At 34.5% G+C, this 16,366-nt stretch overlaps 1 protein-coding gene and 1 long non-coding RNA gene across 10 annotated transcripts in view; one reads left to right on the top strand and one right to left on the bottom strand.

Annotated features, from left to right (window-relative positions):
- The window catches only part of RALGAPA1 (Ral GTPase activating protein catalytic subunit alpha 1), a 241,958-nt gene extending 226,094 nt beyond the window's left edge, over nucleotides 1-15,864 (top strand). For 5 of the 8 annotated variants that reach the window (XM_019803334.2, XM_019803330.2, XM_019803333.2 and 2 more), the window contains 3 exons: nucleotides 5,947-6,071; nucleotides 12,561-12,563; nucleotides 14,503-15,864. In XM_019803334.2, the coding sequence (XP_019658893.1) occupies nucleotides 5,947-6,071; nucleotides 12,561-12,563; nucleotides 14,503-14,651 (277 nt within the window). In that variant the 3' untranslated portion in view covers nucleotides 14,652-15,864. Of the gene's footprint in view, nucleotides 1-5,946; nucleotides 6,072-6,645; nucleotides 6,677-12,560; nucleotides 12,564-14,502 lie in introns of all 8 variants that reach the window. The other 3 variants (XM_002922820.4, XM_019803329.2, XM_019803332.2) reach the window with 2 other exon arrangements.
- Nucleotides 1-16,366, bottom strand: part of LOC105239132 — a 283,627-nt gene that overhangs the window by 114,260 nt on the left and 153,001 nt on the right. Inside the window, exon 4 of one of the 2 annotated variants that reach the window (XR_002143420.2) lies at nucleotides 14,560-14,647. The exons of the other annotated variant lie outside the window; for it this stretch is intronic. This is a non-coding gene — a long non-coding RNA (uncharacterized LOC105239132). Of the gene's footprint in view, nucleotides 1-14,559; nucleotides 14,648-16,366 lie in introns of those variants that run through there. 2 annotated transcript variants of the gene reach the window in all.

The following is a 16,366-nucleotide window of genomic DNA, read 5'->3' as shown; positions in this document are numbered from 1 at the left end:
ATGATTGTTGTATCCTTCCTCTAGTTCAGACTGTCCTAAAATATTCTCAATAAATGATGCCCTGGGGTAAACCCTCTCAATATAGTCTTTTTAAAAAACCTGAATGTTTAAATTTCCAAATATTATTTTTCAAGAGTATTTCAAGTCTACTCTTATGTGTACCAGAGCAGTTTTAGAAATCTGCCTAAAATGGTTTTGAAATTACCCTTCATTTGATTTTTATCTACAGAGATTTTCTTGACGTTTCTTCCCTTTCTCCTTTCTTTACAGATGGCCACTTGAATGAATAGAATTAGTTTATTAATATCTTGCCTCATACCATTGTAGAATTTATGAAAATTTTAAGGATTTCTTTAAATTTAAATAAATTGTCACAACCAGTGGAGCAAAATATTTCAGTTGTAAATTTAATGGGTTGTAATTTCAAGATTTATAGGATTTATTTTTCAGGCAATTAGGATTTTTTTTCTTAATATTAGTTTTATTAGTTTTCTTTTTCTTAATATTATACTTTAGGTATGTGTACATGGTGTTTTATTCACTTTTTCCTCTTCCAAAGAAGGTCAGCAAGATCAAGGGTAGGGGTAGAACCAGACTCTCACAGGAGGATTCAAACTGTCTGTAAATCCAATCTTAGCAAAGTCCCAACTATATTGGCCCCAAAGGGTTTTGCTTCTGGAGAGCCACATTGGGATTAAAGGAAGGAGGTTGTCTGTATAACAGTCTCCTTATCAACTGTCAGGCCAGCTTTGTTCATTCCTTCTATAATTTATAAGTAGTCATTGAGTACTTCTGGGCCTTGTGTTAGGTGCTGGGTGTGTAAAAATAAAAAGGACATGGTCTCTGCCCTTATGACAGTAGTGTCTCCACTAGGTTATTAGCAGAACAAACACAAAGAAAAAGGCATACTTGGTGTTTAACAACTGGCTCTGAGAGCAGGGGGAGGCCTGATTTGTGGCATTTGTTGAGTTCTGTGATGTGAAAACTCCCACCAACCATCTTACAAACTTGGTGACTATTGTAAGTAATGCTCTCCAGATTTTAAGTCAGGAGCCAGAACTCTCCTCCCTCTTCCTACAATTACTGTTCTTGGAATCTCCCATACAGAGAAGGGAGATAAAATCCCTAAGTGTTAAAACAGCAAAGAAGCCACAGAAATATCTGAGTGCAGGCAAGTGCTTACTAATTTAGGAATTTCAGAATGGGCCTTAAATCTCTGAGGCTATGATATTGAGTATAGATATAAACACTTCATACCTTGCCTTTACTTAAAAAAGAGCCAATATTTTTTTGTTTTGGAAAGAAAACATTAAATCTGAACTTGAGGAAATTAATTAAGCAGTGATAGGTCTCAGACATATACTTAAAATTGTAATTTTCATATTTCCTTTTTGTGAAAAATACTTCATACTCATGCTTGCTATGTACAACATTATACATACACACAGGCACACACTTCCATTTTTTTGAGACTTGTGACGAATTACAGTTGAGCTAAATGTTTATAAAACCTGGGCATGTCATGGAATTAATGATCACAAAACTGAAGGTTTCTCCCTTTCTCACTTTAAAAGCAGTTCACAATTACATTCGATTATTAAGAAAATTATTGTGGAGAATGAAAGGCTGTTGCTTCTTTAAAACCAAATCTACCTTTTCTATGTCCTCCCTATGCATTAGTAAAATTGAAAAGCGTACTAATTATCCTTCTGTAGTAGCTTTTCTTCATATTGTCTTTTTCTCATGAGAAATCATTTTCTCTGTCATCAGAATAAGTCAAAAGTCCCTCTGTTGGATACCACAAACAAATATTACCAGAGTTCTTGCGCATGAATACAGGTATATTCCTTAAACAGACATTGAAAATTGCCCTCAGGGAGACAGCACCTGCTATTTACAAAGACTTGAACCAAAAGTCAGAAAAACTATGTTTAGCACAAATGTAGGCGGGCTTTTGGGTTACCCTATATTTATATCCTTTATCTTCATCCCTATTACATAAATAGGAGCAGGTGGTGGTATCCCCGTTTAACGTATAGATAAACTGCAGCACAGAGAATTCATGCATCTCTTTCCAGGACCAGACTGAAATTGCACCCCAGTTTCTTGACAGCTGGTCTTTACACAGTGACAGAGGGCCATAAATAATTTCATATGTAAGTTTAAAATCAAAAGTAGTTACTTAAAATGAATAATGTTAATATTAATGAAGCACAGATTAGGTTTAAAGTATTTATACTAGAAAAAATGTTTAGTTCCCTTTATTATTTTTAGAATGGTAATGTTCCTTCCCCCCTTTTCTGCTTTTGCAGAAAGTAGAAGGAAGGAGGATTAGTGGATAATTATATTGCTGTGATTGCAGCACCTGTGTGTTATTTCTTTTGATTGGCTAGTTCTGTATTAAAGATTCCTACCAGCTAAAAGTCTCCCTCATCAAATGGCCTTTTATTAGCTAGTTTTGGCTTGAGTTGTTTTAAATTTACAACAAAAACCTTAATTCAACTTAGACTTGTACTTTAAATTTTTCTTTGAATTTCTTTACCATTCCCTATCATCTCACCCATTTCGGTTGTTTTAATTTTGATGCCCATGGCAACATGCACTCACAGTAGGAATATAGCTTGAGCTATCCTGTTGTTGCTAGTGATCAAGTTTGTGTATGCCACTCACTTTATAGGTACTAATAACTCTTCCCTAGAGAGTTGCCTTTTAAGGAATAAGTGTCTGATCTATTATGAGGCGATATAGGAATTAACCGCTTTGGATTATGGTTACCATTGCACATGCTAACAGCACTGTTTTTAACTGATTTTTATCATCATCTCAGTCACAAAATATTCTGTTTATGGACTCAGGATTGTGGTTTAAGTAGTTAGAGTTCCTTATGTCTCTTTAACATGTTTTCTAGAAGGAGGGGAGGAATGTAAGTACTTTGATTAGGTTGGTTTGTTGTTTATTTGGCTACATCAAACTTGGAAAATTATAAAGAATATTTAGCTTTTAGAAGGTGAGTTACCATAGACAACCCCCCCCCCAAAAGGGAACTTTGAGACATTAGCCTGCCTAATTTGTGTTAAGTGCTTCGGTTTTTCATTTAAATTCAACCATTACTCATTGTTTTCACTGACTCTGCCACCTTGACTTGAACTTTTAAAAATCGTTTTAGACTTAATGAAGATTTTTTTGTAATTAAAAAAATACATCCTGCGTTTTTATACAAAAAATATAGCTGGATAATTTTAGTTTGTATAGCTTTATATTTGAGTTTCTTCAGAGTTTTTTAATAGTGAAGTAGAATTACACTCCAAATGTATTTTATGTAGATATTCATTCCTTTATTAAATTTTGCTACACTGGAAATGTCCTCCTGGCTTTAGAAATATTAACATTTGCTTTCTATCTGCCTAATTTTTTTGTGTAATAAACTCTAAATATAATAAGATAAAGTAAAATATTTCATTTATAGGCCCTCTGAAAGTAGAGCATTTTAAAAGCAGGTAGGTGTCTCCACCCTACTTTTCATGAAGCATTTTACCCATTCAAGCAGACTTTTAAAAACAGCTTGTTTTGATAGCAGACTGTTCTCCTGTGGGCCTTCAGCCTTTGCTTCCTGGCAGCACCTTTGGTGCGAAAAGAGAGTGATCAATTGGGAGACTATCAGTGCCAGCATGCATAGAGTGATAAGTTAACACACCACTGGGAATTTCTAGGGCCCACCAAGATACTTCACTTCTAATGTGCTAACAAGCTCATTTTTCTACCTCTTGCCTCTTCAGTTATTTTTTTTCTCAGAAGAGCTTAGAAGTTGAGTGCATCAGGCATAATGAAAAGCTCTGTAGGAGGGAGAAGCAATAACCCCATTTTTCCCTTTTCAGCCAAATAGAAAATTAGTTTCTGGTAATACACAAAGGCCAGTATTTTTTGTACAAGGGGCACTGCTGTGAATCAAAGGACTCTATTAACTGCAGAAAATTCGGCAGCTGTGAATCTCCCCCAATGAAAAAAGTACTTTCCAACAAGTTGTGAGATATGTGGTATTATTTAGATTGAACCATCAGTTTCATCCTCTTCCACTTATAACCATATACCTTCTTTTTAAAAAGTGTGCTATATTACTTTTCTAAGATAACATTCAAAACTATCTTTGTTTCTTCCATAAAATCCTTTCCACTGATCATTTTAATATAGCATCTTCTCCTGAGAAGAATTCCTCAAAGTTCAATCCCAGTGTACAAAATTGAAAATAATGGATTGCAAGAAATTGGAATTCAGATTTCAGTATTTAATGCATAAAATAAATTGTAAATCGAGAATAGAGTACTCAAGCCATTTAGAGGGCAAAGGACAACATCATAGTCTAAGGACCTAATGAATATAGTCCTACCTTTAACTCTTAGCTTTTTTCCTCTTTTTTTTTTTTTTTTTAAAGATTGTATTTATTTATTCAACAGAGAGACAGCCAGCAAGAGAGGGAACACAAGCAGGGGGGGTGGGAGAGGAAGAAGCAGGCTCATAGCAGAAGAGCCTGATGTGGGGCTCGATCCCATAGCGCTGGGATCACGCCCTGAGCCGAAGGCAGACGCTCAACCGCTGTGCCACCCAGGCGCCCCTTTTTTCCTCCTCTTAATCAATACCCTTTTGTAAATGTAACTGTGGCTGTGTTAGCTCCGACTGAATTATCACTTTAAATTATCTTCCTTACAAATGTTTTTCTTGGTCTGGTTGTAGGCTTAGTCTACAATTTCTAGAACTGAAGAGCTACAGTGATTGAATTGCAGTTTTAAAAAAAGAGTTTTGGGGAAAATGGGTTTTGGAAAAAACTCAGTGAAGGAAGGAAAACCAATAGGCAAATTTTTATTAGCCTTCATACTTATATAAATGTCTTCTGTAAAGCCTGTCAACATAGCACACTGATACAGCAGGAAAACTTTTAAAAGTTGTAGAAGAAAGGTTAACTGATTTCTCAGTTCAGGAACTATACGACATGAAGTCAGCATGTGAGTTTTTCCTGATAATTGTATGTTACTGCCTGCTGCTCTACATTTTGACAGCCATTTCCATAGCTGCTTTCGTGAACAACAGAAATATTCTCTCTCTTTCTCGCCCTCTCTGTGCTAACAGCACAATCAGGCCTGCTGAAACAGGAAGCCTGGAGTGGGTTGTTCAAAAGCAACAACACTTCAAGGTACTGGTTGCTTGTCAATAATATCAGAGAAGAAAATGTGGTGAAAGGGAAGTACAGTATTTTTCTGTCAGTGTCAGTGCCCTGTAGATGCTTTGTTAGACAGTATTTAGGAGTCCTGTGGACTCTTTGCAAATATTCCTGCTTGTTTCAGTGTTATAATTGACTAGATATTTTTTCCTGACGTACAGATTCAACTATGTATTTATCTTAACCACATGGAGTTATTCAAGGATTACAGCAACAGTAGTCTTCCATTCAAAATGAGAACAATTGTTGGGAAAATACAAGGATTTTAGAAAAAGAAGAAGATATGCAGGAATTTCTCACAATAAGTCTTTATAAATGAAAAATATAGAATTACAGACAGTATTTTAAGCAGCATTCTAATATTTATTGTGTGGCTTTTCAGAGTAAATCTGCAGATTGAAGCCAGTTTAACAAGATAAAATGAGCCTAGGCTGACCTGAGAGCAGTTGAATCTCAAGTAAATGGTTACCTTTCTTTCTTCTAACAGCATTATCGTTGTTTTCTAATAAATGTCTCCCTCTTAAGCTGCCATGTATAGTGGTGTCACCTGAAGAGTAAACTTATGTTAAAAACTGTATTTTTTTTTTTTGCTCTTTAAAAACCCATACTTTTAAATATGCCAGAGCATTTACGAAGAAGTAATGGCTTAGCAATCAGAGTAGTCCTTTTTGGTAAGATCTGTTCTTTTCCACTGTAAGCTGCATTTAAGTACATCCTTAACTGAAGGAAATCAGCTATGAAGAGAGAGCACGATACCTGCAAACAATTGTCCAGCACCATTTAGAACCAACGACATTTGAAGATTTTGCAGCACAGGTTTTTTCTCCAGCTCCCTACCATCATTTACCATCTGATGCCGGTAAGATTAAAAGCGAGTATTAGTTACTTGTCATTGCTGGAGCCTGAAATGCAATACCCTTTTGTTCTGAACTCTTAAAAATAATACAAAACTTGCTTGAATAAAATTCCAGTCATTGAAATACATTTAATAAATCTATATAAATTTAATTTATACTTTCTTTTACCTAAATGCAGTTCCTTTAGAAATCAACAATCTTCATAAAAGTACACGCACCACATTTTATCTGAGCTACTGGCCAGTGACTATTGTGTTTCATGGGATCATTACCAAAGTATCTGCAAAAGAAACACAAGTTGAGCACATACTCTCTCTCACCTTTAGAGGATCAAATCTTATGGCCAAGAATATTGCCTTATCTCTAATTTTACAAATAAAGTTAAATAACTGTCTAGATCTAGAAGTGCTTGGTATAGTAAATTATAATATTTAAAGACTGTAAGAGGGTACTGCATTTTTACAATTAACTAATTTTGAAAAAATCAGTAAGAAAATAAATGACTCATGGCCTTCCTTTTCTGTGATACTTTGCACTCCTTATGATTGTTTCATTTATTTTATTTTCCCTCTTTAGATCATTAAATATCAGTTCTGTTTATCTGAAGGTAAGACAAAGTGTCGACCAAAACACCCTTTGTTCTTCCCCCATTTCCTTTTTTAAAAAATAGCAAGCACTAAGCTTGTAACTCAAACAGTAAGCAAACTTAACATTGCCCTTGTTCATACTAAACATTTCAGAAATTGTCACTAAATTTCTTCCGGAATTATACTTACTAACCCAGGTCTGCATGAAACACTAACCCTGGTTCTGGGATAAAAATAACTAATAATTAGAAGCAACCCTCGGTTGTAATTAGTTACATCTTGTTGTATTGACTCTTTTTGTTTCTCAGCATGAAAAAACAGTAGTAGTACTAAGCTGAAAGGGTGTGTTTTTGTATTTTGTAATGTGTTGCATTGTTATTGGATATCTTAACTCATCAGATACTTATTCTGTTATGTGCCTTGCACTGTACTAGGCACCTGAAATACAAAGATAACTATTTTAATAGTATTCAAGGGAACAGGAAAAAATAATACAATATATTTGAAGTTCATCATAAGAAACCTTCACATTCTCTTTATGATATGTAAGTTTTCTTTATATTAAATAAGTTTAAGAGGCATAGTAGTCCTTTGATGGCCTAATTTATTTGGGGGGGGGAAAGGCTAATTCTCAATTGAGATTTAGTTAATAAAATTAAAGTTTCCATTCCTGTCATCATGTAATTGGCCATTATAAAAATAATCTTACCAAAAAACTTAGAGCCCTTTCCCAATTAATATAAAAGACCTAGCAAAGAGGAAAATTATATAGACTATGTTGAATCTTTTGAAAGAGAAGGAGATTAAAAAGTTTAGATTCACTTCAGTGGATCAACAATCTAAAATAACTCAGTTTGGCATTAAGGCTGATGCTTGATAAAGTAAATTACAACAAAATAAAAACTAGTTAAGTACAACTGGAAATTTCACTTTTTAAGTAAGAGAATATCTGAAAACTACCAAACTACATTAAAATAGGAATGAATAATACTTTCATATATCACATAGTCAAATCATAACTTTCACAACTGAAAAATATTGATAATAAGACCATATTCAGATTAACTTTCCCCCTTAAATTTATAAAAGCCATCAGTTTTCATGTTGTAGTTGTTTACCAACTGGAGTCCTTCATATTCCCTCTTCTTAATGTTCTCATATTGTGGATGTTATCCTGCACATTTGGCTAGATATATACTATGGGAAGTCGTATTCTCACTTTCTGGGACACAGCAACAAAGTCACAGTTCCGCTGGCCTCATTTTTCATGTATTTTACTACTTTATTAAAATTTCATTATCTCAGTAGTAATGAAGATGTGAATTTTTTTTACGTTGTCTTTGCCATTAGGAACCATTATAAAAACATGCACTCTTAAAAGGGTATTTTTAATCTGTAAATAACTTGTTCCAGTATTACTGAATACATTTTTGGGGTTGTTTTTTTTTTTTTAGACTTTTTCTTCCAGTCATCTGAGATTTTGATTATCCTATCATAAACCACTCCATATACATAGAACTCCCTTTAAAGTTATAAGTCAAAGTGGGAGAAAGAAGTGAAATAACCACATAATAGTAATAAGGACCTGACTTATGGTTTGCAAAAATTACATAATAGTGTGAAGTTTTTTAGGTTCATTTTTACTTTTTTAGCATAATGATAAAATTTAATTGTCACATTGAAGAAATGCATTCATAAATTGCAATTGAGAATCAACTTTAGATTCAATGCATATTCCATTTTTATAAAATAGTGCTAATTGATAACAAATGCAATAATTTGAAATTAAGTTTTAAAGAAATGCCAGTATGATCATATAATGAATATAATCTATTCTTTCTAAACAATCCTATTAAATAATTCTATTCCATGGAATAGTGTGGAAAAATACTTTTTTTTTTTAATTTACTTAACTTGGTTCAAGATTATCTAAAACCTGCTTTCTGGTTAACACTAATGTACTGTTTGAATTGAAATCCAAGAGAGGATTCTTCTGGATAATTTTTAGTGTTATTTAAATAAGCATGAAAACATTTTTGGTGTATCATAGTTGATCCATAAATTTCATAACTGTATTTTCTCAAAATGGACTCTGTGACAGTAGACTGATACTTAAGGGAAATTATTTTTATCCCTAAGGTCATTGAAGGAGATATTGTGATGTCACACTTTGTTGATCTCCCATAACTACATTAAACCGTTATTAGATTTTTCTTGTCCTTTATTTAAAAAAAATTACAGGAAAAAAATCCCTTTATCTTTGTCGGACATGTGTGTGGAAAATATCAAAAGTTTTACAGTGACCTCCTTTTTAAACTTTTTTTATATTCATGAACATCTCTCCTCTGACTCTAAACTTTAAAATGAAATTACTCCTTTTCTTCACCAGATTACACTGTTAACCAGTTCAAAATCTAGATTTTTCCCTGACATCACATTCAAGTCTTTTTATAAAAGAAATTCTCGAATGCCAGCAGCAAGAAACAGGATCATATTTTGCTGAAAGTATACAGTAAATACTAAATTGCCTTCCTCTATGTCAACATCAAAAATACACCCATATTTTTTTCTAGTATTAATGTCCTTTTTTACTGTCATCAGCCACAAATATTTTTGAGTGGTTTTTGTGTAGTATATCTAGAATTACCTCTACTATTCTGTTACTTTGAGTGGATACCTCCCTTTGGATTTGTTTTTCTACAAATTAAGATAGAAATTTTAGCACTCTATTATGCATATATATACATATACACATAAATATACGTATATCTCTACATACAGACCAATTATCTTTAGGTTCCTTTAGGTTACATATAGGTTCCTATTTAAATAAATAATGAAAATTAGTAGTTAGATTAAAATATTTCTATGCCATCAAAATAAGAGATAATCTAGATTAAGTGAGGAAGATTTTGCTCTTACTTCACAAAATCTGTATTGCCACATGTAGATGGGATAGTAATATGATGGTCAGATCTATCTCTTTGAATCTTCAAATGGGATAAATCATCAAAACTTAACCATTGCTTTAAGTAATCTCTTGAACTTGGTGTCCTTCATTAAAAGTTATTTTAAAATTTCTTCCCCTTCCAGGCTTTGAAATGATCGGTAAGAACACATTATAGCTCCTCAGATTAGTTATTTTATATATATCCTAAATGTTACTTGTAAGTGCCAGTAATCAGTTTCCTTCAACATGTAACAGAAGCTATATATTTGTTTGCTGCATTGTTAAAACAGATTCCTAGTCATATTTATGTATTACTAGGCTAGCCTGAAATTAGAAGCAGCCAAATTATATACTGTTTTCAGTATTTCGAAACTTGAAAATTTGGCTTATTATGTGTTGTTGTCCAAGAGGCAAATAATATCAGTCATAAAGTCCCATTAACCTTTTGTGACAATAATTACTAGGTTCAATTTCCACATAGAACATTCATTCAGATGTAAAATTTTTGTAGTGAAAATAATAAAATAATTGAACAATTACTGAGTGCTAGGCACTGTGGTAAATACTATACATGCATTCTCTCATTTAATCTTCATGGCAGTTCTATTGGGGGCGGGGGATGGCGGGAGCTTACCCAGAGTCACCTGATTCTTGGTAAAGCCAGAATCTGACTTCAGAGTCAGACTATTATATTACCTGTGTAATTACCTATGTAATCTAAATATTTTCAGTCCCTTCTTGCTGTTGAGGAAAATTGCCCTACAACCTGTCATATTTACAAATTAGAAATGTTAGATTCTTATTTTAAAGACTCTACTTTTCCACCCACTGAAAAAAAAATTTTTTTAATAGCTAAAGTTGCTATGGGAGAAGTATGGGCTTTGGAATCAGACTGATCTGGACTTAAATCCTAGTTCTGTTATTTATTATCCACAAAACCCAGTTTCTCTATTTGTAAGGATATAAAACATGACAAACTTTAGACTAATATGTTCTAAGTCTGCAATAATGGCAGTTTTTGAATATTTTCAAAATGAAACCACTTTGCCTGTATTCCTATGCTGTTTAATTTTAGGGGTGCCTGGCCCATTCAGTCAAGGTCTTGATCTCAAGGTCATGAGTTCAAGCCCCATGTTAGGCATAGAGATTACTTAATTATATATAGTTTCCTTTATGACATCCAGTGGTGGTGCATACATGCTAATCGTAATCACTAATCAATTCCTTTAACAGTATCGAAGCAGTAAGATTATTGGGCCAGTCTATAAACTTTAATAAGGTTATATTTTTTAGGAATATCAACATAAGAGTGGATAAATTCTTTAACTTCCTCAAAACTAAACAGTATATTGTGTTCTCCACATTTCGGTGCTTATATTTTGTGAGTGGTCATTTTCTTCAAAAATATTTCTAACTTCTGTCTCTTCCAATCCTCATCTGTTCTGATCCAAACTCTGTTAAATTTTTTTTTAAGATTTTATTTATTTATTCGACAGAGATAGAGACAGCCAGCGAGAGAGGGAACACAAGCAGGGGGAGTGGGAGAGGAAGAAGCAGGCTCATAGTGGAGGAGCCTGATGTGGGGCTCGATCCCATAATGCCGGGATCACGCCCTGAGCCGAAGGCAGACGCTTAACCGCTGTGCCACCCAGGCGCCCCCAAAGTCTGTTAAATTTTACCCTGATCTGTTTAGTAGCTGTATTATATAGCTACACTTACTGTGTACCTGCTGTGTACAGCAGTCTTTGCATATGTTGTCACTCATCCCTCACAGCTTTGAAAAATAATTACCGTTGTCTCCATTTTACAAAAACAAAACAACCTCTTAGATCAGTTTGCCCAAGATCCGACAGCTAGTAACATGCCAGATTTGGCATTTAACATGGTCTAACGCACGCCCGTGTTCTTCCTAACACATCACAGTGACTCTTAGTTCAGTATTCATTGGAACTGCTTTCCAAGTCACAATATTTTTTAAAGGCTATTTACCCAGTAGCTATAGCAGTTTTAAACCGGTCATACCTGTCAGCAAGCAGTACAAACAAGGCCACAATAAATAACAATCCATCGAGTTCCCTTTTATAATCTGTACAGACTCCTAAAGTCATATTCAGCCTGTTATTTGTAAGAGTTCATTGTAACCAGTGCACAATATATGAACCAATTACACCGTCAAGATAAAGTGTGTACCGAGTACTGTAAGAATGTCAGAGATACAGTACGAACAAACATAGGAGCCCATAAATACTTTTCACCTGAGGATATATTAATAATAGAAGTGATTAAATAAAGCAACAGTCTATGACTCACGTGATGGAAATCAATACTTGGGCAGAATAGGGTGTGAAATGAAGGGTAGGTATCACTGTATTCTTTACATCTAGAATTGAGATCCATCCACTGTAAAGCATTTAGAGAGTTTGGATATGCTGAGTCTATACCACAAATTTCATTTGCCAAAACCTGAGGAGGTACTGCTAAGCTGTATACCACACACACTAACATGCCTGATAGAACTCTCTGTTTATTGAAGGGGGATTTCACCCTGCAGGCAGTAAGGGAGACGTGGAGAAACTGCTGCTTCTGAGGAAAATATTCTTTGGTTTTGGCATACTCTAAGGCAGTATTCTCCAGGAGAACTTTCTATGATGAAGGAAATGTCCTATACCTATATTTGCACGGTCCATTTTGGTTGCTACTACCCACATGTGGCTGCTCAACACTTAAAATGTGGCTAGTACACCAAGGACCCATATTTTTATTTTTACTTAATGTTAATTTTTAATTAATTTTAATATGGCTCTGCCTACCATCTTGGACAGTACAGCTCTGGAGATTTTGTGACTTAGTGATTAGGATAACCTGCCACCAGTACAATGAACACTTTGAAAGATAGATGTTTATAGAATCTCTCATAGACTTCTTTTCTTTTTTTTCCTATTTGAACTTGTTAGTTGGTAAGTATAACATTTGAATTTACAAAGCATTGTCCATTGTGAAACACCATCATCCTAATGCATTGCATGCCCAATTTCATAATAAAAACTTGATTACTCTCTTCTCTGCTCCTCGGTTAACACCTGTACAGTTCTGCACTGTGTCTCTCATGTCTGTTATCTGTCTTCTCTTTTGTTTTCTCACTTCTGCTCGCTACTCCATTTCTTCATTCACAACAAAGAAAGAAATGCAGTGATAGTTCTCTTCCTCCCAAAACCTCCGCTAGAAAACATTGGCCATCTCAAGGTAAACAGCCATGGGAAGGCCTCTCATGACTGGCCGGGAATAACATGCATTACCAGAAAAGCATGAGCTACCGCTCTTCACCTTCCTTCTGCCACCCATCTGCAGTGCTTCCCTACAAAGGGCCATGGATTCATATTCTCCTCTAGGTTTTCCAGTATGGGTCCAGTATGAACCAATTCAGATCTTCAGGAAGAGTAAAGGTGAACAGAAATATAATTCCTTCTCCTTGTGTTTTGAAGGCCAACCTCATTTCAGTTAGAAAAGAAAGAATGTTGGAAAACTTACTTTGAAAAGAAAGGCAATTAACCTGGATTCCAAGTAGTGAGAAATTATTTCTTCCTTAACTATGTTTGTTCTTAAGTATGATTTTAGCATTTCACCTTAAAAACACTTTGGAGGGTTCTACCAAGATTCTTAATAGATTCTAAATAATACATCTCTGTAAATCAGTACCCCTTATTGAACAGTTTTGATTGTTCAGTATTCATAACTTCAATTTAAGCACAAATGTCTCATTAAATGGAAGTGTGAGTATGATTATTTCCATGCTTGAAATTTCTGTGAGGTGCTACGTTGGCTGACAAACATGCCAAAAGTTTTCCTGCAGAGGAAGGAGATGTGTAATAAGCCTGCAGCCTGTGTGATGTGTTTGTGACGTACATAAAGAAATGTTCACATACATAAGACCCAGAAAATATGGATTAAAGTGCCTTAAAATACACAGAATTTTTAAAATTGTGGTGGTCTGTTAACAGATTTTTTTTGGGTTTTTTTTTTTTGAAGGGCTTTTTTTAATACTACATATTTGAGAGCCTACAGGGTGCCAAGTTTTGTAGCATTACTGTATATTAGAGAATAATTCATAGAAATAAAATGCAGAGGTAAAGAACTATTTTGTAAATGACACACAAAATTTTCCAATTTGAATTTGTGTTTGCTTCTGAATTTTTATATCTTAATTCTTAGTGATCACCTACTTGCTGTGATTAGATAGAGTAACTGCAAAAATTTAAGGAAAACAAAAGCATTGCTTATCTCTTCTAAATGGAGACATTTTGAGGGGTCAGTTTTTTTTTTTTAATTAAATTTGAGATAAGAGTTCTTGTCCTATTCCTTCTCCCAGGAATTTATCTTCCTCCTTTCTAGAAGCATATTTAAGTACCCAGTATGTGTGATGGTCTCATAGTGTTGAATTCCTTTTTGGAACCATTTGGTACTATTATTTTCAAGTTTGAGCAATGAAGGCCCTTTTCTTGGTGATACCCTGTACCCCAGAGATAGGATGTGGTCCTTCTCACCTGCTTCGTAAGCCCTTCCCTGCATGCTAATGATGCTTTGGATCCCTGTCCTGTCTGGCCCAAAGATTTTGCATCCCATTGCTTTTTCTGAGGAACTTTCTTGGTTAGTTCTGGCTCGGGAAATAATGATTGGTGCTTTCTTGCTAATATGATTACATGAGCCACCGGATTACTGGGGTTTAAATAAAATATGAGTAGGCTGTTCTAATAGGCAAGTTTTGGTCTTTCTTTTTTCCCCCCTCAAAAGACTTCATTAAGGGTTGGGATCCATGCTACAGATCAGTAGCAGAAAGATTATTTCTTACGGGATGAGAAGCCGGACGACGTGTACTAATGCTCTTGCTATTTCCCACAGGCTCCTACCCAGAGATTCTATCCAGTGAAACTCCCACAGCAACGCAGGTAGATGGGGCTGACCTGGCCTCTCCAATGTCTCCTCGAACTAGCAAAAGCCGCATGTCCATGAAGCTGCGTCGATCCTCTGGTTCAGCCAATAAATCCTAAGGAGACAAGCAGCCCAGCAGTGTGATCAGCAGTAACCACCTTAGCATGAACATAGTGTTAACCCTTTCAGGACTTCGTGTTTGCCATAACCTGCATGTTTCTTCCTGAACATTTATTTTAGAAAACACTGGATTTAAATAATTTGTAACTTAATATTTTAGATTTGGGTTGTTTATTCAGTTGGTTCCCCCCCCCCAACACTCTAAGCTGCCATATTCTTGGGGGGTGGAGTTTTATTCTATACCCTTTACCTTCCTGGATAATTATGTCTAAGCAGTTTCACTTTTAATTTCATGATTAACTTTGAGCCAAACTATAATTGGACAGATAGTCTCATTATTTTATTTATCGTGCCCCATTGCAACTTTATGGCTCAGTAAATATATAATTTTTTTTACAAATGTAAATTTTTAAATTTAAGCATTTGTAAAGTTATTGCAAAAGTTGCAAGTCAGAATACACAGGATGTGTATGGATTATTTATGTTATGAAAATAAAACACTTAAAATAAATGGTCTTTTAGCATCTCAGATTCCAACTGACATAATTTTAGCATTAACTTTTGCTCCCCAAAGCAAAGCCTCATTTCTTGGCCGTGCACACGATGCCATGATATAGCTCATAACCAGAACGATCACTGTGCTGAACTTTGATCTGTGTTTAGCTTTCAAATATTTTTCTGATGTTTTGCTTTTTAAATGGTATCACTATTAAATGCCTTTTTTGTTTTGAGATTGTGGCTCTGTATTACTGGCTGCTGGATCCCGGTATATCTGTGTTCTTTCCTGAGTACCAAAAAGAAGGTAATTGGGGGGATGGAAAGAAAGAAAGAAAAAGAAACTTTTGTGATATAAATGTGTTGTTTAAATTATGTGTATTTTGCAAGAAAAGGGAACATGGCCCAGGAGTCTAAATTAAATCTAATATTACTAATACTGAACTTGCTGATGCAGGTTGGTATTCATTCCACCCTCCAGAAATATTTTCCTACAGTAAATAAGCTGCTCACATTTTGTTCATATTTTGTTTTGAACGGGCATCTCCTAAGGAAATAGAGCATGACATCAGTACTAACTGCATGTGTAAATAAATCATACGGCAGACTATAAAATATAAATTATGTATCATCATTCATGTAGTATCTACAAATTTGTAACAGTGAAAGAAAAAGATATGGTATTTAATAATACAATAAAAATATTCTTATCACTTATATCCATGAGTGTTGATTTGTCTTTTATGTTTCTCGTCTATTTGTCTTTAATATATTTTCAGGCTTAATAAGCAGAACTGTATGATTAATGGAGAGATATAAAGCATAAACCTAGGTTATCTTAGCAAATCATGAAAAAGGAAGTTGAATTCCCTTGTTAAGATACACCCCAACTTCTCAGAGATTCTACCACAGTCACTGAAAATGCAGGCAATTTTACACCTTCATAACGGCTGGTCAGAAACTTTACCCAGTGCACTTGGTTAAAGCATCAATTAATCTTAGCCTCATGCTTCTTTTTGATTTTTAAATTTTCAATTTGTCTTTTATAATACACATTCAGAGGGGAAAAAACTTTTTGCAGTTTCTAAAAGAACCTTCCAGAGTTCTGTGCACTTAAGTTTTTGTTTTCTTAAAAATAAAAACATTGCTATGAAACTGTAGAAAATAAAATTCCTATGAAGCTTATGTAGAAGATAAGCAAAGAGAGTCCCTGAGAACA

The sequence above is a fragment of the Ailuropoda melanoleuca genome, chromosome 20 (assembly GCF_002007445.2).
Source record: "Ailuropoda melanoleuca isolate Jingjing chromosome 20, ASM200744v2, whole genome shotgun sequence".
NCBI lineage: Eukaryota > Metazoa > Chordata > Mammalia > Carnivora > Ursidae > Ailuropoda > Ailuropoda melanoleuca.
Note: the sequence above shows the minus strand (reverse complement) of the source record. Positions and strands in the feature narration are given on the sequence as shown.